The sequence below is a fragment of the Lagopus leucura genome, unplaced genomic scaffold, assembly GCF_019238085.1.
Source record: "Lagopus leucura isolate 7727_CA_CO unplaced genomic scaffold, USGS_WTPT01 Super-Scaffold_100157, whole genome shotgun sequence".
Classification (NCBI taxonomy): Eukaryota; Metazoa; Chordata; class Aves; order Galliformes; family Phasianidae; genus Lagopus; species Lagopus leucura.
The window spans coordinates 21,359,773-21,381,302 of NW_024962334.1; the positions used below are offsets into that span (position 1 = coordinate 21,359,773).

The 21,530-nt window shown below is 38.3% G+C and overlaps 1 protein-coding gene across 1 annotated transcript in view; it reads right to left on the reverse strand.

Moving 5' to 3' along the window:
* Window positions 1-6,274: 6,274 nt before the first annotated feature.
* The window catches only part of ABCB5 (ATP binding cassette subfamily B member 5), a 34,976-nt gene continuing 19,720 nt past the window's right edge, over window positions 6,275-21,530 (reverse strand). The window contains exons 19-30 of the mRNA XM_042888539.1: window positions 20,968-21,114; window positions 18,375-18,479; window positions 17,555-17,632; window positions 16,424-16,507; window positions 14,331-14,534; window positions 13,408-13,508; window positions 11,990-12,130; window positions 11,437-11,593; window positions 9,720-9,917; window positions 8,649-8,855; window positions 7,538-7,684; window positions 6,275-6,999 (exon numbers count right to left, since the gene is read on the reverse strand). Coding sequence (XP_042744473.1) covers window positions 6,808-6,999; window positions 7,538-7,684; window positions 8,649-8,855; window positions 9,720-9,917; window positions 11,437-11,593; window positions 11,990-12,130; window positions 13,408-13,508; window positions 14,331-14,534; window positions 16,424-16,507; window positions 17,555-17,632; window positions 18,375-18,479; window positions 20,968-21,114 — 1,761 coding nt within the window. The 3' untranslated portion in view covers window positions 6,275-6,807. The remainder of the gene's footprint in view (window positions 7,000-7,537; window positions 7,685-8,648; window positions 8,856-9,719; window positions 9,918-11,436; window positions 11,594-11,989; window positions 12,131-13,407; window positions 13,509-14,330; window positions 14,535-16,423; window positions 16,508-17,554; window positions 17,633-18,374; window positions 18,480-20,967; window positions 21,115-21,530) is intronic.

The window sequence follows — 21,530 nt, forward strand, 5'->3', positions numbered from 1 at the left end:
AGAGATTTGCTAGTGCTTTCATAAAGTGAGCAGTCTGGGCTTTTCAAGCACATGAAGCTTAATTGCTTTCCCAGGAGGTAAGGCTAAAAGGCCTAGACATAAAAGCTAACAGAGGTTTATCTACTCAAAAATGGAATAAATCTGCATGCATAACTAACATTATGTGCACAAAGCCAGTATGTGAGTTGAGCAATGACTTATGTGTCTAAGAGGAATAAAGAAATTTAATCATCCATTGATGACTGTCATAACAAAAAGCTAGTTTTGATTCTGAAGGATTGAACTGAAATGCTGACACAAATGGAATTTTCCCATGATTCATTTGAAAACATAGTTTTGATTGCTTCATTGCAAGGAGTATAGGAATAATCTATAATGCACTGAAACAAATACAAATGTGTATTTTATAAATATAAAATTACCACACTGCAACTGAATATATGAGTGTAAAAGAACTATGGCAAAGTATTAAGATCTAATAGAAAAAGGAGAAGAAACAAAAAAGAGAAAGAAAACGTAACTTTGGAAAAGTCCCAGAAAGATTGGCATATATTCATGGAAAATATTGCTCCAAATCTCAAAGTATGTGTGAAAAAAGAAATTGAAGAAACAAACATGTGAGTACTTGTTAGGAACCCTGTTTTTCCCAACAAAAACTACTTTATTGAGTATTAAAAACTAAATCATGTTGCAGATGCCTCTTCATATTGCTCTAGCATCATAAAAGTGACCCATTAAAATTTCATCTTCGTTTTCTGCATTGCTTCTATACACTTCATTTACAGTAAATAAAACACACGTAGCAGGTTTATAACTGAGACTATTAGTGCTGTATAAAGTGATAGCTGTTTGGTTGTTTCCTCTGAAGCAAAACACACACATCACTGCCAGGTGTATGATCATATGGATAGCAGATGTGAAAATGAGTACTCCACTTATCATTTTTAGCGTGGTTTCATAAAAAATGGACAAAGGATTGGATTGTCAGAAAGACTATTTATTTTGAACCCTGAAAATGTTTACTCTTCATTTAAAATTCCCCACACGCTGTTGAAGAGAGAAAAGAAATCCCAATTCTGCTAATTTGCTCATTATTACAAGCCATTTGAATTCTGCAAACTGTAAACTTATTTTCTACTTATATATTCAGGATAACTAATTCCTGTTTTCTGAACATTTGTCCTTCACTTCAACATTCTTCACTGCTAATATCCAGGTGAAGAAACTTCTCCTTCCTGTGCTCCAGAGGTCCTTTCTCACCCTCAAAGCTCACATCCACAAGAGAAACCTTTGTGGTCAGGGCCCAGGGCAGGGGGGTTGGACTCGATGATCTCTGGAGGTCCCTTCCAACCCCTACAATTCTGTGATTCTGTGATCTACAAGAAAGATCAGACATTTGGAGTGCTACTCCCTTCACCTAATGTAAGTGTATAACCTGAATAGAAACCCATATTCCCCATTTACCTTTGTGGTAAGAAACAGGCGCATCTGTCATGTAGTTCACTGCGTTTTAAGACATCTGGAAACAGATGAGTCAAATCCTATGGATGTTTCGAAGGCAATTTAGTTTATTTCTTCAGCCATACATGTCTGAAGCAGAGTGATAAGTTTCAAATTGCACTGTCTCTTTCCCCTTCATTTCTTTCTTTGTAGAATATCATGTGCCTTCTTTCTCCAGGAGTGAGCCCATGCTAGATCAAATACTGAGGAGCCAGAAATCAACAATTATTTGTAGGAGAATAGTCATATTCAGGTCATTTTTTAGAATCCAAAAGACTGCAACAAAAAGAATTATTCTACTGGGCATTAATGAAAGGTAATTTTGCTTTGGAATATGTATGATAAGGCAATTGTCACAGATGATGCTTGGAGAAATTAAGGAGTGGGATGGTGGGGTGTTACTCTGATGGAAACAGCAGAGCAACTGAAAATACAACAAATAATACAAACATATCCATAAGTCCTACTTTGTGGAGCTAACACGATTTCAAAATATCTTTCTGTGAAAGCATTCAATAAAACAAAAACTGGCACTCTGTGAGAATTACAGGAAGGCTTGGTGAGTTTTCTTTGGAGCATGAGATACTGATGTTGTTGGACAGGCTGGGAATAACCAGAGAGGATGTGTAAGTTTCCCTAAGGGCACAATAAATTACCATTTCCAGACAGAAAGACATACTTCATAAAATCGTTTCTTAATACAACTGCTGATGAACCAGGTAGGCAATAAAAACTCAAGATGATTGCTAGGGTCTCAGGTAGGTAAGAATTGCTTGCAGGCTATTTGGCTGAGCACACCACAGGGGCAGATGGAAACAATCCACTGTAAATGATTCACCTACTGAGAGCAATGACAGTCTTCTGCTGAGAAATATTCTTGAAACAAGAAAGTAATCCTTTTGCATCTCTATTGCTTTTGGCACATCCCCTTTGTCTCTGTCTGTCCTTTCACATTGCATCACAGTATAGCATCTGCTGTGCATGCTAGGGCAGGTGCTTGAGGAGAAAAAGCAGCCCAGATAGCTGGAAGAGAAGATCCAGGCAGAGCTGTAACCATGGAAAACGTTGGAGCGATGGGCAGTTTGTGATAAGGCTTATAGGGCAGCTGGAACTTAGTAGAGAATAGCAGTGCATGGGGATTCTTCTAACTTTGAATAGAAAATTCAGTCCTCTGCATGTACCTAGGGATCCAGATTTAACAAATAAGTCCCCCAAGTACATTTTAAAAGAAGGAACACATCTGTGCTGCTGATGGCCTTGTTACCTTGCTATTTATCTTCATTCCTAATAGTCTGGAAGAACTTAGGTACTCCTCAATATCTCAGACCTTATATAAGAAGTTTGTTTTGGAGAAGCATGGGTGCACAAAAAGAGGCGAAGTAATGTACTGGCTTTCACTCACCAGTTCATGTACATACATGTACATGAATCACTACAGCTGTAGTGATTACGAACTCATGCTTCCCTCATACAATCAAACAGAAAAGCTTGGAAAAACAGCCACTTCATTTTCTTTTTTTGGACAGGAACAACCATGGCTCCAAGGCCTGTGGGAACTCTTCTGCTTTTGATTGTATTTATCTCAGTATAAAAATTAGCGGGTGAGCCCTACATTGAGAGAGAATTGTAGCACTGCTAAGAAATGCTTTCTTGTGGAAGGGAGGGTTGCACAAGCCATCCTGAAAAGCTGTTTAATCTTCAAACAGAAAGCCAAATTCTTTGTGTTGGATGTTTGGAAACAAGTTCACTGAAGGTAATGGAATAAGGTTATCAGCTGTCCTATGCATATCTATATGGTGGGATTTACAGTTCAAGATCTGGCTTTTTATTACTTTTGTTACAAGGGTAGTAATTTTCCTAAAGCTGACTCAGTCCAGGAAAGCAGTTTCACTTAAAACCCTCCAGCAATGTCAAGTGAACAGACCTTAACAATCTGCATGCTTTCTTAGCATTTCCCTTATTAATTAGTGAAATCACCTACCATTAACTTTGAAATAGGCCTGCTCCCAGGTGTGACAGGCATTTTCCTAGTGCTTACTGTGACAAGAGTCCTGTGAGCTCTCCTTTTGCCCGACACTATCACACCTACAAACTTGTAAGTAAAAAGTCATAGGTACAATGTCTATTGATTACAGCAAAGGAAGGACAGGTTAGTTATCAACTGCCACAGTTTAACAAAACTATGCAAACTCTCTGTGTTTCGATTAAGCTCATAAAACTAATCCTAGTAAAAAATAGATAAGACACTTTGGTTTAGTATTTCAACTCATCTCATAAGAAAAGGGTTGCGAATTGCAATTTTCATGAAAGTGTCCTTTTTTGTTATGCAATTAGGATTATCAAATATCATTATGAGTCTATGCAGTTCTTTACAGGTTTTAGATGCCTTTAAATTGAAATCTTATAGGCTGCAGAATAAAGTAAACATCTGGGGAAAAACAGTGCTGCCATGAGCTGGTAAACGTTAAATTCATTCACTATTTTGCAAACAGCATTATTCTTCAATTGCTGACAGATATTTCAAACTGAAATAGAGCACTCAGAACTTGGAACCATTGGGCCCACTGGGACCAGTAAGCTCCAATGCCTGTATGTGATGATTCTTTGAAGCCATAAGGATAGTCAGTTCCTGTACCTTTAGTTTGCACCTTCCTGTCAACTCCATATCCCATCTCAGGGGCTTCAGTTTGTTAGTAATTTTTTAACTATACAGTCAGTTTAAGTCACCATTAATTCATTCTCCTGAATTACTTATGAATGCTTTCTCTGAAGTCTCAACTCTCATCTGTGGAGCACAGTAAGACATTAATTCTCTAGCAGGATTAGCACTGCTGGCATAAAGCAAGTACATGGGCTGAATGCTTCTCATCTATTCATGAACAAGGCCTTTGGTGTTTCTTGAGTTGATGTTCTTCCTTCATCACTATACTCATGACACTCATCTTAGGGGTGATAGCCCCAGTGGGATCACTAGCACCTTACTTGGGACATGTAGCCTCTACTTGTATAGGGGTAAAGGAAGTGTAACTAGCAGCTAGGGTAGATGGCAACATAGCAAAGGGGATCTTAAAATATATGCTCTTAGGCCTTTTTTTTTTCCCCATCAGAGATAATTCTTTTGATCTTTATACCAGCCTTCTACTGCTGAAAAGGTGCTTTTAACATGTATTTGTCTCTGACTCTATATCTGTTTTTAATTGGCACACAGCCAGTCTGCCAGCTGCATGGGCATAACCAGCTGTGGAAGATGACATGAACAGTCTGAAATAAACCACCCAAGTACAAAGTTTGTTAGTAATGCCTACAGGCTGAATGTGCTGATCTATTTATAGATCCATTGAATCAGTAAAGTCACCCAGCTCAATCTGTAGTTTTGCAGTCATTCAGTAGTGTGCTATTCTATCATTCTTAGAGATGGCTGGAATTTTGCTCTTCTTCTTGCCCACCACTGTCTCTTGCCTGGTGGGCAAGGCTTGGTTTTGTCTGGTGGTTTTCTCACATCTGCAGATGACCTTTTAAACAGGGCTATAACATTAGCAATTTTTAATATCCTTGTATTGAGTCAAATTTGTAAAATACATTCATACACTAAAAAACAATTCACTTAGCTTAAGTAAATTAATGCTATTTACTTTAGTCATGTTCTCTATTCTCCCTTTTAATCTTCTAAGAGCAGAGGACACTCAAGGAACCTCAGTTAGGCACAGCTCTTTCACTCAGATCCCATGGCCCAGAGCAGCTCCCTCTGTCATGACAGGAGCACCCATTCGTTTTGGCCCTAGCCAAAAGGCAAGCTCATCTTTCCATGTGGTGCTGCCAAGCATCTCACTTCAAGACCTTACTTTGTTTATCCCTAAAATACATAGATGGTTTTGAGACTGTCCAGCTACTGCAGCATGAGAATGTTCTACATGAACAGCGGTGAGGAACATGCTGAAAGCGATGCAAGGGAAATAACTTTTCTTTCCATTGTAGGTAATATTTACCCTTAGAAAGGTCAACAAGGGGAAGCACAAGCCCCAGTAGTGACACAACTTATTTTTCTAGGCTGACCCCAGTGAAACTGTTATAGCACCTTCCAGGTCAAATACTGAATATTTCCTTACTTCATTTGCCTCCGTTTTACTAAATAATTCCGAGCCGGAGGTAGGAAGCACATTTTGGATTTTTCTGTTATCTGTGTGGATGCAAACGCAGTATTTTCCACAAAGATGTTCCATTAACCAGTCACAGATGTTAGATGATTCAGCTTAATAGCTGCTATTTCTATTTATATAGAGAAAATAATTTCCTGTTTTTTACTTAATTTTACTTGCTATTTTAGTACTATAATTAATAAGTTTCTGTAGTGTTGCAATTTATTACAACTGTAACGAAAACACACATACACATCCAACCCAAAGCAACAATCACTCTTTTCTTCCCCGAGAATGCTGGTAGATTAAGCAATAAGATATTTTTTCCCCTAAATTAAGAATTCACTGCTTAATTCCTGTGCAGAAATAAAACAAAGAAAAAGGGAATGTAACAGTGACTTCATTCTAAACAAGCCATCCTAGCTCTGTCCTACAAGACTTTTGAAGTGACCCAAATGAATGCAATTGAAAAGTACAACAGACACTGATAAACTATATAAAATATACCACTCCATGGAAAGCATTCCACTATTACAATTATCATCTGAAATACAACATTGAATCCTCAAAAAATGGATGAAGGAGAGTAACATCAGAAATATGGCAAGAAGTGGAAAAAACAACCACTCCTCTCTAAATGAAATAGAAATGCTTTTATTTCAAATATTATCTGAGAATCAACAGCTCTTAGATCATAAAGAAAACTTCGCAGCTGCATCTTGGAGGAAAAAAATAAAATCAACAGAAGCAAGCACAAGCAGCCGTCTGCTTATCCATGACAGTTAGCCATTGCCACACTCACGGATGACCCTTGATCTGTGTCAACTCACGTGGGCCAGAGTTTCAGGGGACAAAGATCTGGGTTCTTCCACCTGAACTGGTGGACTGGATGAGACTGCTTTAGGTCTGGCTCTCTCCAGATCACACCATCCCTCCAAATGCCCAGCCCCTGGGCTGCCACTTGTACCTATCACTCATGGGCATACACTGTTTATTCCTCTCTAGGTACATAGGCTAAGGACAACACCAAGTTGAGCAACCAGGCTACACACTACATGGCCACTGTTTCATCAGCAGAGATACAACCAACATTACTTCTTTGTCAGCTTTTCACATCTTCCCAGGAAAAACAAACAAATAAACAAACAAAAATTCTACTAACAGCATTCTACTAACAGTGTGCATTTACAAGGGCATAGTAGTGTCCTTCCTTTGCCAGTAGCTGGCTGTGGGTGCCCTGCTCCACCACCCTGCCATTCTGGATCACCGCAATAATGTCTGCATTCTGTATGGTTGTCAGGCGGTGTGCAATTACAATGCAGGTTCGACCTTGCCGGGCATTATCCAGAGCTTTCTGAACAATCTGCACACAGATGTGAAAATGTTGTTAGCAATTGTACAGCCTCAGATGTAGGAAACACATTTGATATCTTACTTTTATTATCACCTGAATATATGTCCTATAAACTACGTGTATATATGAGATATCCTTACCTAACAGGGTTTCCCTCAGTGAGAGAAGTCATTGACAGTTGGGTTCTCAGACATCAAGGTTGTGTCAGAACAGAGATTCAGCATTTACTACCAAATACAACTAACTGAAAAACCCAGAGTATAATCTGAGCTGCCTTTTTTTTTTTTTTTTTGGTGACATTTTTATTGTTCCAAAAGCTTTTTTTTAAATGAAAAGAATCTACTGCTTAACTTAGGCACAGCTTCCTAATGTTTTTAAATTCACAGCCTAAAATGGAAATGCTACTGTGATACACCTGCTTGTTGTTTTTTTTCCCCATAGCTGATCAACTGCATCACATTACGCTGACTTTCTTGAAGTTTTATTCTAGAGAAAAGCAACTAACCATATATAGCTGTAAGTAATTCACGTGATCATCATTACTCACCTTTTCACTTTCTGTGTCAAGTGCAGAAGTAGCTTCATCTAGAAGCAGAACAGCAGGATTACGAACCAGAGCTCGGGCAATTGCTATCCTTTGTTTTTGACCTCCAGAAAGTTGTGTTCCTTTCTCACCCACCCGAGTATTATATTTCTGAATGTTTGAAGGGGAGGAAAAAAAAAAAAAAGGCTTAAGAATACTCATAGAGAAAAGTAAAGTTTCACTTGTAGCAATAAAAATGTTTAGGTTAGATTCATGAAAGAACAGTACAAATGGTTTTAATAAAGCTAAAGTGTTATAAACACCTCAAGCATGAATGGTTGTATAATAAGCCACCTATCTATACTTGATTTAAAAATTTCCTTCCCCAAAGACTAGAGCAGCTCTTGAATGGTACTGCCAGTGATACAGTGTTAAGGTGTCCAGGTGACACTTAATGATCATGAGAGTAACAATATGTTTCCTGACACATACATCAAGGACTTCATCCTGTGTTATTCATAAATAACTGAAGAATCTCAAACATTATTAGTAGTGACAAGACTATAGTATTTTTCAGCATCATGACACCATTTTCAGTTATGCAGAGCTACAGCGAAAACAAGCCATCAAAGAATTTTTCCTTGTTAGAACCAAATTCTATGCAGGCATGAAGGTTAAACATCAGGCAATTCACTTTTGATTTATTAACGCACAGTATTTTAAGAAACACTGCCTGTCCATCCAACTAGATACAAAACATTTAGTTTTGTTGAAGTATTGTAGAAAAATTAAAGTAATTTGAGAAGTTTCAGCTACAGAAGCAAAAATAATATTAAAAAATGAGGATATGAGAAAATGCTTGTACAATGTCCATATTCTTTCCCACTCATTCTGCTTTGTCTACCACTACGTTCATACATACATTCACACATTCATACACTGACTTACTTGAGCAATCCAGCAATTAAACAACACACGTTTTGGTATCTTAAGATATCAGTTATCTTTAAAATACATTCCTCATATAAAGGAAATTATAACTACATGTTTTCATTTTTATTTTTGTATTGCCTATCTCTCCATGTCACTCCAAGCGTCTAAAGTGCACTGTGAAAAGCAGACTGCTGTTTCTCACCTCTGGCAGTTTGTCAATGAAGGCATGAATATTTGCTGCTTTAGCTGCTTCTTCAATTTCCTCCTGACTAACAAGCCTATCGTTGTCTCCATACTGAATATTTTCAGCAATGCTGCAGTCAAACAAAATGGGTTCCTGTGACACTAGACCCAGCCTGGACCTCAGCCATTGTAAATGCAAAGACTTGGTATCAAATCCATCTGCTAACTAGAAAGAGAAACAGAAAAAAATGATGTGATATTGACTACAGAGCTCATTCACAGATATATAACGTAAAGAGGAAACAAGCTGTATCAGGAAACCTGTTAAATGTGAAATTTCCATCTGAATTCAAGTAAATTTTGCATGTGAAGTGGAACAAAAGCAACACTGTGGATAAATATTTATTTTCATTATTTTTTAATTTCATGTGTTTTTCTTTTGTTTTCTGGCAGATAGAAGCATGGAGCACATAGCAGAGGCTGTTCCTGCAATCCTTCTAGCCCTGCAAAAACCAAGCAGAACTGGGATCCTTGTGGGAAAGCTCATCCTTAAGAAGCTGAATTAACAATACGTATTCTCAACTGTGGGCCTTTAACTCAATCTTAAAACCACCAGGAAGGTTTCATCACATCTTTGATAACACATTAACAGTGAATGCATCAAAAATCCTATTACATCCTTCTTAGGTTGGTACTGTGTGAAGAATGTGTTTTTGTCTCTAATGTGTGAATTTATATTCTCAGATGATCTGCACACAGTCAAGCAGATGACACGAATGCTCTGGCCCAGAGTGATCAGACACTTAGAAGCTTTGAGGAGACAGTGTAGCCTGAAAACATCCCTCTTGGTGGTGTATCAGTACTGTGAGCCAGTGTACTGTGTCAATCCCATGCATTAGCCACTAGTGCTGGGGCAGGTAGCAACAGTTGTCTGGAGATTGTCTGCAGCTGCAGCCTCAGTAACCCACAACTCATTTATGAGTCATCTCTCCAGAGCTATAGCCAAGATCATTTAAGACCCCCGAAGCCTTAGAAGATGAAGAATTATGTAGATTCAACGATTATGAATAGCCACATAAGTCTACTTTACCACTTGTCCTTCCACAGGATCATAAAATCTCTCCAAGAGCTGAATGGACGTGCTTTTGCCACAGCCACTGCTTCCTACTAATGCCAGAGTCTGTCCTTTGTTAACCTTCACATTAAGTCCTTGCAAAACTTGAACTTCTGGTCTTGTTGGATATACGAAATTGATGTTTCTGAATTCAATGTTGCCTTCAAAATTACTCTGAAAAGTAACAGAATGTTTGTATGGTTATATTATCATTTATCAGCTTTAAATAAAATAAACAGTCAAGACTTAAAAGTGTTGAATGAGAAAACTGACCCAGAAGTATGAGACAGTGATTTTGAAATAGTTTTTGTTGTTCTTTGCAATCACATATTAGATCAAGTTTAGTATTGTCATTTATAGGATGATCTCTAGTTGCAAATCACTAGATCCTTTTGGAATAACAGTTCTACACATTTCTCTCCTGCATTTATATTTACTTCAGCTTTCAAAAGGAGAATCTTTACACAAACAATGTTAGTGTTTTTCATTTGCTACACATCTAATTGAGGCACTTTTCCTGGTATGATCTATCACATTTACTCTCCTGATCTCACATTGCAGGTAGCATGACTTGAATGAATACATCACAAGGTTAAGATCAGATATTAAAGTAAGAGAGGTAAATTCTTTAGTAGGTAATTTACAGGCACATATGACAAGCGAGTGTTTTGAAAAGCAACAGCGATCATTAATCAGCCATTCCAGACAGGCAGATATCTAAGACCAAATGAAAGAATGGGGCAGGCATTCAGACCTTGCCTAATTGCCTGCTTCCTCTCGGTAGGAGCAAGTCCCACATAAAACTAGCAACATTCTAGGAATGCTAGCACAACAGCTGATTTAAGGGGCTTGCTCAAGACACGTGCACTAGTTTTTGAGTCCAGTCTAGGCTATACATATTTCTATCCAAGTTTTATTTTGCCATAGATTTTCTACCAAATTTTTCCAAGTCTATGCCTGACAGCTCTGTTTCAAAGAAATACACAAAGAAAGTAATTAAAAAGTTTGAAAATCCTGTGTAAGATCTTAAAGTTACTGAAAGTGGATTACAGTTTCCTGTGCAGGGGCTACTGTCTAACACCTACAAGTGAGATAATTTTCATTTGTATGTGTAAACGTAATCCTTCCACATCAAGTCTCTGCACAAAGTTTATTTGCCAAGATCAGCTTCCTTAATGACAATGTTGGTTTAAAGACGAGACATTTTAAACCTCTAGAGTAAATCATATTATTCATTAAGTTAGTTTTGACTTCCCAAGAACACATTTTCTTATAAGAGAAACAGTTGTAAGGGGATGGATTTTGGCAAAATTGTTCTTTCTCTGACAGGGCTACTCTCCTGTTTATCTGCAAAAACAGTAGTAAACTGCACTTCTGTTTTATTTCTCCCGTAAACCTTTACACAAAGGCAATGAATTGTGAACTGACATTATCAATGTTTTCCTGAAACCATTTAAAATGTAGGGCAGTTGAATGAAAAATCATTTCAGTTTTATTGAGAGCAAAACCACATTTAAGGTGACAGGCAGAAGGTCCATTAAAAAAAAAAAAAAAACTAGCCAGGCAGTAACACTATTTTATACAGCATCTGTCTTCAGTGATGCTCTACAAAACATGAGGCAGTGCAAATACAGTTGTAGACAACAGAGCATTACTAATAATGTCATTCAAGGTTTTTCTGAAAAAAACTCACCAATTTTTCACCTTCTTCACTGTAACTGTCAATTTGAGGTTTTCTATCCAAAAGTTGAAAGATTCTTTGAGCTGAAACTTTAGCTTTGCCATAATCTGGTGCCAGAGAAGCAGACTGACCAACATTCATAGCTGCAAATATGACAGAAGAGAAGACTCTAAAAACAAAAGATAAAGAATCACTTGTTTCTGGTGGAATGTGCTGTTTTCTTCACATATAAAATAAACCTTCAAAAATAATGTTCATAGCCTCCTTAGGTATGTCATTAATTACTATTTTATAGATCAGTAGTAGAGTCACAGTAAAACCCTCTGCTTGGAAGAACGTGAAACATTAAAGACTCCTCCAGAGATGATGCACTGCTTGTAGTCACAAGTGTGTATTTGGGCAGTGGAGCCTTTCTCCAAAACAACCCTTTTGCCCAAACTGCTCCCAAATGGACCGCGAATTTGGCAGTCTCCACATCCCATTACCTCTGTAAGTAGATTAAAAAAGCACACACTGAAATATTATCCCATATATACCCATCTTTACCTTCACAAACAATACTCACATAAATACATTTTCAAAGTTACTCAAACAACGAGCAATGAGCCACGCCCCAAATCTGAAAACTGCTGCATTAACGAAGTAGTTTGCAGACTGAGCTATTCCATAGGTAAATCCATACAAAGGAGCTTTTTTTAGAGAATCTCTGTGAAAGGGAAGACATTTTCCATAAATAATTTGTAAAATAGAAACAACAGACATTGGCTGGGAGATGACCAGATTTCTGGGTTAAAGTTTTCAAGCAACACACTCTGACCCTGAAAGCATCTTACACTGTGACATGGAGTTGCCCATAGAACATAAAATTGGAGTAATGAGATCTTCAGTTATGCTATCTTGAATTGATCCCTTTTCTTTCCTATAGCAGGGCAAATCACTGGAGCAGATTTTTAAAAATCGCATTTTAATAAGCTGGATCATCCGTACTGGTTATTGAGAAATAGGCAGGCTTCAGCCCAGCCAAGGGTTGCCTGTAGACGGCAGCCAGGCCTTCCTATCCATGCAGAGACCTCTTATCCCAGTTTGGAACAGGGACATACTGCTGATTTTTCCCACAAGGATACAGACTAAGCCTCTCTCAATTTGTCTTTCTAGAGAGGTTTCATTTGGTGTAGCTAATTCAGTGCACACTGAATTAATCAGGAGGACTCTGCCCTCATGGTCTAGAATGATCACTAAAAAAAAAAAGGAGATCTTCTTTTCAGTCTGAGCAATAAATCAAAGACCTCTGACAGTCCATGCAAGCATATTACTTACATATTGGGCAATGCCAGCTTGCCAGATATTGAATTCTAACACTGTTTTGGATTATGACAGTTTATGCAGTGCATAATTTTCAATTCCATCTTTTATATTTTTACGTCAGAAAGAAAAACAAACCAGATCTTATTTTGTTTAAATAAAATGGAATTAGAGAAATCTGACATCCCTTGTGATTTGAATGTCTTTCAGCAAAGAGATGTCAGTGGCACACAGAGGCTCAAACAAAGGAAATACATGAAGTTCATTTGAGGTTTCAAAGGCACACAAATGAAATAAAACTGGTTTGTGTTATAATGAGCATGGTATGTGAATTGACTGTCCATTTCTTAGTTGATACCAATTAATCCAGTGTACTGAAATTGACTGAATAGATGTCTTACATTCTATACACACACAAGCAAACGATATTTATGTAAAGCACTAGGAAGATGCATTTTATAAAATATTCAAATAATGAAAGGACAAGTCTTGCATATGTTATTCTCCACACTGCATATAAAAAAGCATATTAAATTGTAACTAGTGAAAAAATTTCACACATATGGAAAAGAATACCCTTCCCAATCTTGTGGATATCAGATGGTTTGCAAGAAGTGTATCTAAAACAAAGTGAAAGGTTTAAAATATTTAATGAACAGAATTAAAGAAAAAAGATCCCACCTATATGGACCATTCAAACTGTTTATGTACTTCTCATAGAATGCTTCTTCCCTGGTCAGTGAAGCAATAGTTCTTATATTTTCAACTGATTCTGTTGAAACCTAAATTGGGAGATTAAAAAAGAAATAAATACATAAAATAAGAAAGGTAATTTCTTACAACCATCTATGACATATCTCCCAAATATCTGATCTTCTCCAACATTCATTAGTTTACATCAGAAAGTATTTACTTTAGGAAAAGAGCTTGAGGTCTGTTATGAACAGAAGCCTACAGCAATGAAGTTACTCACCCCCAGGTGAGTACAAGACAAGGGGAGACTGAAGACGACAAGGTACTTCAGTTTTGGGCCTTTGGGTCAGGACACAGGAAGTGTCAGCAGCCCTTGCCCTATCTCATAAGTCACAATCCCAGCAGATAAATCCTATGTAATAAAATAAGAATAAACCCCAATCATCTAAACAATGGGCATTTTTTCACAGAGCAATTCTGCCTCCTGGAAAAGCACTATCAGGTAAATGAAGGCAGTACCCTAGACCTCATAAGTGCAGAAATAGTTTGCATTTTATGATGGAATTAAAAAAAGAAAAATTGTGTTGGTGCTGGCAGCTGAGCTCTGAGACACTTCTAGCTACAGCACAGGCACAAACCATAGGAGTACTGGGGCTGCTGCTGTTACAGCTGCCCCTGCCCAGAAATCTGCTATGGAGGCATTCAAATGCATTCTTATTTACAGATGTTTTATGTTATCTATGTTTTGTTTTCCTCAGGGATATATAAACATTCCCTTCATCCCCCATCCTGCCCTCTCCTCTCTCCACTTCATTTATCTTAGATAATTGAGTCAGCTGTAATATAGCAACAATGTTGTCCTTAAAAGCGATCTCACACCATAACCCTGTAGTTAAAATTGGAGAACTTACTCTTCCAGCCTCCTCCAAAGCTTTTTGATCTTTTGCTGCATGACCAGACACAGAGCTAACATTTGCAGCATTTGCAGCAATAACGAAAGGAATGCAGGCCAGGATAAGCAAAGTCAGCTGCCAGCCATACACAAAAGCAATAATGACAGCAGTCAGAAGGGTAAAGACAGTCATAGTCATCAGTCCAAGCCGGCTTCCAGTTGCCTAAGAAAACCCCAGAAACCCCAAGATATCCATCATTAGATTTTCTTAGTTATATCACCACTTGAAATTACTATTTACTCAAGGCCAGCAGTTCAGCTGGAAAATTAAATCATGAGTGGTAACACCCACTGACATTGTGCATCTACTTATGTAACAGTTCCTCGACATTCCTCTTATCTGCCCGCATTCAGGCACCTTCAAGCGAGGTTAAGGATGTCTGAAGAGTTGCTCATGCCAGCTGTCTAATGAAATACACACACTGTCATACGCATGCACGTGAGACCTCTTTCACTAACCCAGGCTCAGGAGACTGCAGCACTGTTGCAGGAAAGCAGGCTGGAGGTTGAGCTTTAGGTTAGCAGAGTTTTGTTCCATTGATAGCCATCCATTAAGCCATCCCAGCAGCAGCAGTGGAAACCACTCATCCTCAGGTCCTTGTAGAGCTGCATCTACTCTTTTTCTGGGAACCCAAACCCAATTTGGCCACGCTGAAGAAATGCTTCATCTCAGCAGGTGATGAGTGGAAAAAATACTAACTCATACTGAAGAATTCCTATCTTCTCCCAGCCTGTATAACCTTCTCATCTAGGGACTTCAAAAAGAGACATGATTTGCATCCAGCATCAGAATGGCTTCTGGCAGGCAGAAGAAAAAAGGTTTGAAAACCACCCTGTAGATACAGCTCGTTTTCCACAATTTGGCTTGATGGAAAAAATAAAAATCCAAACAAAAATCCCTGGGCAGGAAACAACATTCTTTTCCTTTGCCAAAGACTTTCCTGCCCTAAAAAGATTTGTTCAACACAATTTAAAATAGTAATAATTAAACCAATGCCAAGGTGAATTGCTGCCATATGTTCCAAGGGCTGCACATAAAGATGGATTTGAAAATTCAGCCAGCACAGCATGAAGCACGCACTTACTGACACACTGAGTGCTCCAGAGAACACACTAGCCTTGGAGAAAAATTCATGCCCTGGCTTTTATAGTCAGATGACCCTGTGTACCTATTTTTTCTACTTCTGCCCTGCATGGTGATGTAGTTCCAATTTTCTTCAGTGGCACTGAACTTTAAATAACACAACAAGTTTGTCAAAGGCTGTTAATAATATTAGCCCTTAAGGAAGGAGGACAGAAAACAAACAAAAATCAACTGACAATGAAAAATGCAAGGATTAAAGAGTTTTTGATTTAGAGGTTTAAAAGAAACAAAATCATCTTAAAAATAGCAAATGTCTCTCTTGCACTGCAAGACAAGGAATGCTGATGAAATGAGCAGTAGGTGCTGGAACTGTGATGGATTTGCCACATTCTCCTGCCCATGTCCAGAGTCCTCCTGTTCAAAATTAGTACCTTGAGTCATCTCCTCTCTTGGGTATTTACTTCTTTAGTGTTCTTTATTAATGCTATGTCATTTCTTCCCATTTGGCCTCCTTGTGTGTGAAGCATGTTTGGTAAGCGACAGGAAGAATTGTCTTCATTAAGGACAGTAAGGGTCTGCAGCATCTACAGCTGTAGGCTTCAAGGCACCCAAATAATACACAGTATGTAGTGCTAAAACCTGGTGTCCACCAATTCTGGTCCTCAGCACACACACACAGATTTCACTTTGCATGGTGAAATGGTCTACAGCTGTATGTTTAAAGGTATGCAAAGAGACAATGAAAAATCATGAATATCTGCTGCATTTTCAAGAGATTTCAAATTATCAGTCAGAAATCACTCCTATGGTGTCAACAACACGATTTTTAATGTATCTGTCACCCTATGGGGGTAGATTTATTACTCTGTATTCTGAAATAATCTCAGTGTTCCTTGCCAATGGCAATTAATATTGGTAAAGAAAAAAATACTAAAAAAAAATATACAAACATGAAAGAATCAACGCACCCCTTTGACTTGGGAAGCATCTGTAGCAAGTCGAGTTAACAGAATTCCAACAGCATTTTTCTGATCATCATACCATCCAATCTCCTACAAAATAATTGCAAATTTTTGTTTTACAAAGCCACATGTTCTTATTGTGTTTCAGATAATCAGGATAACTGGTAAAATGACTAAATGTTTCCAGATAATGTAGCATAAAGGAAAATGGATGTACAAATCAGTGATGGATAACTACCGTTATTAACCTTCCAAGTAATAGAAAAAACTTAAGAGTGTGAAAAATTAGATATTTCAGCAGAATAACAATAAAGGTAATGCAAAGTTCCTCCAAATGTCAGGCAAGTTTTATTATAATCACTTTTTACCCAGTCAACCTTTGACTGAAGATGTTAATATTCCCTTTTTATAGGTTGCAAATTTGCATATTTGTAGATTTGGGTTTTACTTCCTCTTTGTTTTTCCAATGGCAATGGGTGATATTTTTAATCACTTGAATTTTCCCTCACCTATTCCCTTTCGGATGATTCTGTGAACAACCAGGCTCTTGCTGGATGTCCCCAGCAGGTACACAGCGCATTAAGTTGTGCATTCGCAAAACTACTATGCAAGCAACATGAAGTTGCATGAATTGATTAACAGGAAGGGTTTAATACAAGTAACTTCACTCTTCTCAATTAATTCTTGATGCAATAGGTAAAATTTAACTTCTTCATTAAAAATTAACCAGACTGCCTATTTGCTATGGATTACAATATGTATATTTAAACCTACAGATTTAAGTCCACATGTTATATACTTGCATCATAATTTTCAAGCAAACGGAGATTAAATTATTGCTCATCCCTACAGGAATCTGGCTAAGCACAAACAGCTGCAAACCATGTGTACACTAGCATGTGAGAAATGTGCATATTTGCAGTGACAGCACTTCAAAATTGGACTATTTGTAGCAGCAGAGTTGAGTAGCTGAGTGGAATAGAAGACTCAGAAAAGTTATATTTTTTCTAAGCTAGTGGCAGAAGAGAATTTTTTTTCTCTCCAGACTGCACAATTGTAAGCAAACAAGTACAAGTATCTTGCAAGCCCTGCAAAAGCCATCTGGCTCTCATGACACCCTTGCTGTGTAATTCATACCTGCTGAAGTAATGCTTTGAAGGACAAAGAACGCAGTCTCATTGTTAGTATTTCTCCAGACTTTCCAAACATGAATCCCTGCAGGGAAAAAACAGTCACAGTTTCTCATCTGATGCTTTTATATCAAAAAGTCTCCTACAACCCTCTGCGCATGTGTAAGTCTTGGGAGGAGTGCCATTCACATTCCTGGAACCTGAAGCACTGTTTTTCCTCAGAAAGGGAGCAACATGACAAAGAAGGCAGGATCTTTATTATAATGACTTCTTCATATTTCTCAGCAGCATTACAGGATAAATCAGCTTATCTAATTGTTGGCCTCTGTTCCAACCACTGCCAGAGGCATCCACTTGCAGCAGTTATACCAATGCACTTTATGGTATAGACATCAGTATGCAGTATTTCCTGCAAGCTATGAAAGAGTAGCAAGAGGACAGCAAATTAAGCGTTTCTTATTTGGTATGAAAAATGCTTTCTGCAAGGATAAGAGCCTATTTTGTATTTATTTTGCAAGAGTCTGCAAATTGTCAATTAGAAATGTCAGACTTTGACTTTTGTGGCCTGGCCCAAAACATTTTCAGTCATTCTGAATCTACACTGCCTTCAGTAGAGCTGTGTTTATTTAAACCAACAGAAAACATAGCCATATATTTAAGTAAGTACATCAATACAAATCATGCATCTCAGGAACAGCCCTTGCATTTATGCATGTTTTCATAAGCTCTGCTTGATGTTTTGCTTCTCAAAGTGCACTGATATGAGTTACACCTGCATTCTACTGGAGAGTTGAGAACTTCTAACATTTCAGCATGGTGACACTTACTTGGATTATGTATGTTGCTAAGGTAATCACTCCAAGTAAAAGAAACATTAGAGAAAGTACCACAGTGTTTTTATTCCTCCTTTCTGGATCTTTTTCTTGAAAAGCCTGTGCAGGAGAAAAAAAAAACAACCCAAATGAATACATATGCAGTGGCTGCCAGCTACATAAACCAACCTACATCTCAAGAAACTTGACCGCTTTAATTTCTCATAACATATATTCTGGATCCTGAAATGAGACTGCACTCAATTTTCTGTTGAAGGCCAGAAGACATTTCAGCTTTCTGTTTAGCTTACATCTCACACTAAGTCATTCCACTAGCTCCAGATATTCCTCCTTTTCTCTGTCAGCCAAGTGCAGTCACACTGCACCCCACCTCTAGAGGATCACTTCCAATGAAAAATAATAGGTGATTCATCTGTTGGAGCAACAGAATCTATCAGTCATCAAGCTGCCTAGAAATCCTATCATTTTCCATCAGGTTCTCCTTCCAGTCTTCTCCAAGATGGTCACTGTACCTGCACTGGTAAGTTTCAAATTTTGAAAATGCACAGGAAATGCACAGGAGACTCCAGTCCCCTCATAATAAGAGGCAGCAATTTGTTTACAAAGTCCATTATCAGTGCCTTTCAAAATTATCTGAGCTAACTTCTAAGAATTTAAGTAAAAACCAAAAAGAATATCAAAAGCTCTAGGGGCAAGCTTAAGCAAAGGGTGCATACACCACTGAAACAAACCTAACATATTTACAAGAACAGCTTGAGGCCTAAAAGACAGACATGTGCTTTATACAAAACGTAAGGGGAATGGAAAATAGACAAAACATTTCAATTAGAAAGAAGTTCTGATCCAAACATGCATGAACTGGAGAAGACAAATGAAACCTATCAGGAAAATACCAGTATCCAATTTCCCAAAACAGTAATGAATGTATGTAGGTTGCGCTGGAAGTAATGCCTCCTATTTATTTCCATGGAAGCTCCAACAGATGCAAAGAGCACAATAACATCATTTGATAGAGCAAATTATCAGCTACAAAACACTAATTTTTCAACAGAGTCACCATCATTAGCTATGCATTTTTACCAGCAATGAGCAAGAGCCTTGTAAAGGACCAGCAATAAACATTGACTTTCTGGGGTTGCTTGGTGTGCCTCAAACACTTGTAGTGCAAGGCCACCACCATGATAACCAGTTGAAGGCTGATATCAGTGAGTATGAGATCCTGTTCTCTGACATGATAGCCTTACTTTGCAGAAAAAACAACCTACCTTTCCTGCAAAAAACTTTTTGATTCAAACTTATCATTGACAAACTTGGTAGTGCGAACTTGCTTGTTTATAACCTTGGGACTGTGCACCTTAAAACCCAGCAGGCATAAAAGGATGCCTGAGAGACAGACCATGTCATCATTGTCTTCTTCGTGATCATCGTTGCTGTTTGCCAGTTCCAGACTACAACCTGCAGATAAGCAATGCTCAGCCTCCATGTTCTCCATTGTCTTCTAAACGGCACGGGGTCTGGTAAGAGAAAGGTTATCTTCTCTAGCCTGATCCTGGCAATTGGAGCCTTCATCTTAGTCAGTGTTGCAACGTAGCAGTCAGAGTTTGTGGTCTGTCCAGGCTCCAGGAAATCCAGGACTGTTCCTTTCCTATCCCAAAACACAGCAAGAATTGCTTAACCCATTGAGAGCTGCATCTTGAACTTCTTTGATGGATAATTACATATTGCCACTCCACAGACTGCTGTTTTGACTCTGGATCGTGGTGGTGACAGCACATCTTGTCACTAGAAATAATGTGATCCAGAAAACTGCTGCTTTCAGCTTCGTATTTGTTCAACAGTTCCTCACAAACTTGAATATGGGGTTCTTTCTGTTGCTGTGTGAACATTCGCAAGATCCATTTGGAGTAAACTGTGTGATATTCAAACACTGCCACAATCATTTCCAACTCACTGAAGATGACACTTAGCTCCATACACAGTTCCCTGGTGCTAATCTACAATGAACTGATCAAGATGCTCTTCATTTTGTGGTATGACAGCCACGTACAGATATCCAGAATGTGACTTGCCTTTCATATTGCTGTTCCCACTCCTGAAATGCATCGCCCATCACCTCACTGCTCTAACATCCACCATTTGATCTCCATGAACATTTAGCAAGCATCAATGAATGTCAGTGGGTGCCACATTTTCTGCATAGGGGAATCGAAATTTGTATCTTTGCATCATACTCACTTTGATGTCAGACACCAGCCTGTCAGACTGCCCCTCTGCTGCTATGCATCACACATCAACAAAACAGCATGGAATATTAGCAGGAAGGTTTGGTGTCTACTGCCATACTACTGACATCCTTCTCTGACATCATGAGCAAAAATAATAAAATAGGAGGTATTGCTTTTGGAGCAGCATTAGTAATTCCGTTTTCTAAACAGACATCCAACACCTCCCTACATGCTCCTGGATACATGAGATACCTTTAGAAGAGACAAGGGACCTACATTTACACAAATGAGTCTCATCTAACCTTGCATACTAGCAGAGCATGAATGAAGTTCAAGGTTGCAGCCCATTTGCAAAAACTTACCCCAATGATTTTTCCAAATATAACAGCAAATGCAGGATGGACCCCACCTGAGACAGCAGCAGCAATCACTCCCAGTAGTACATATAGCCACTCAGGTTTATTCAGAGCCAGGATTCTTGAGTAAGGCACAGCAGGGAGATTTTCTTCCTGAAAAAAGAAAGAGAAGAATGCAATTTTTCCTTGGAAAGTTGCAGAATGTGAGAATTCACAGGCAGCAGGAGTTCATTAGGTTTTGAGTAGTAAACTGTCTTCATAAACTATTGAAAGCCCTCTCTTTGCACTCAAAGTGAACAAGGACACTGGAGATCTGTAGCTTTGCTTCTCCATATTCCAGAACTTCAACAGCACAGTAAAAGTTTGAAGAAAAAAACATAACAAACAGCTAAGTTATGAGGGGAGAATGATGGTCAGTACATTTCATTGAAAGTCAGGATTGGTTGGCATGAATGGCAACTTTAACACTTGCATCATTATAAAGAACTTTATACAATTCTTGCTGTTTAGAGCCAAGAAAAAATCCCTCGAGTTCAGCTGAATGCTAGTGGGCTAGCAGTAACACAATT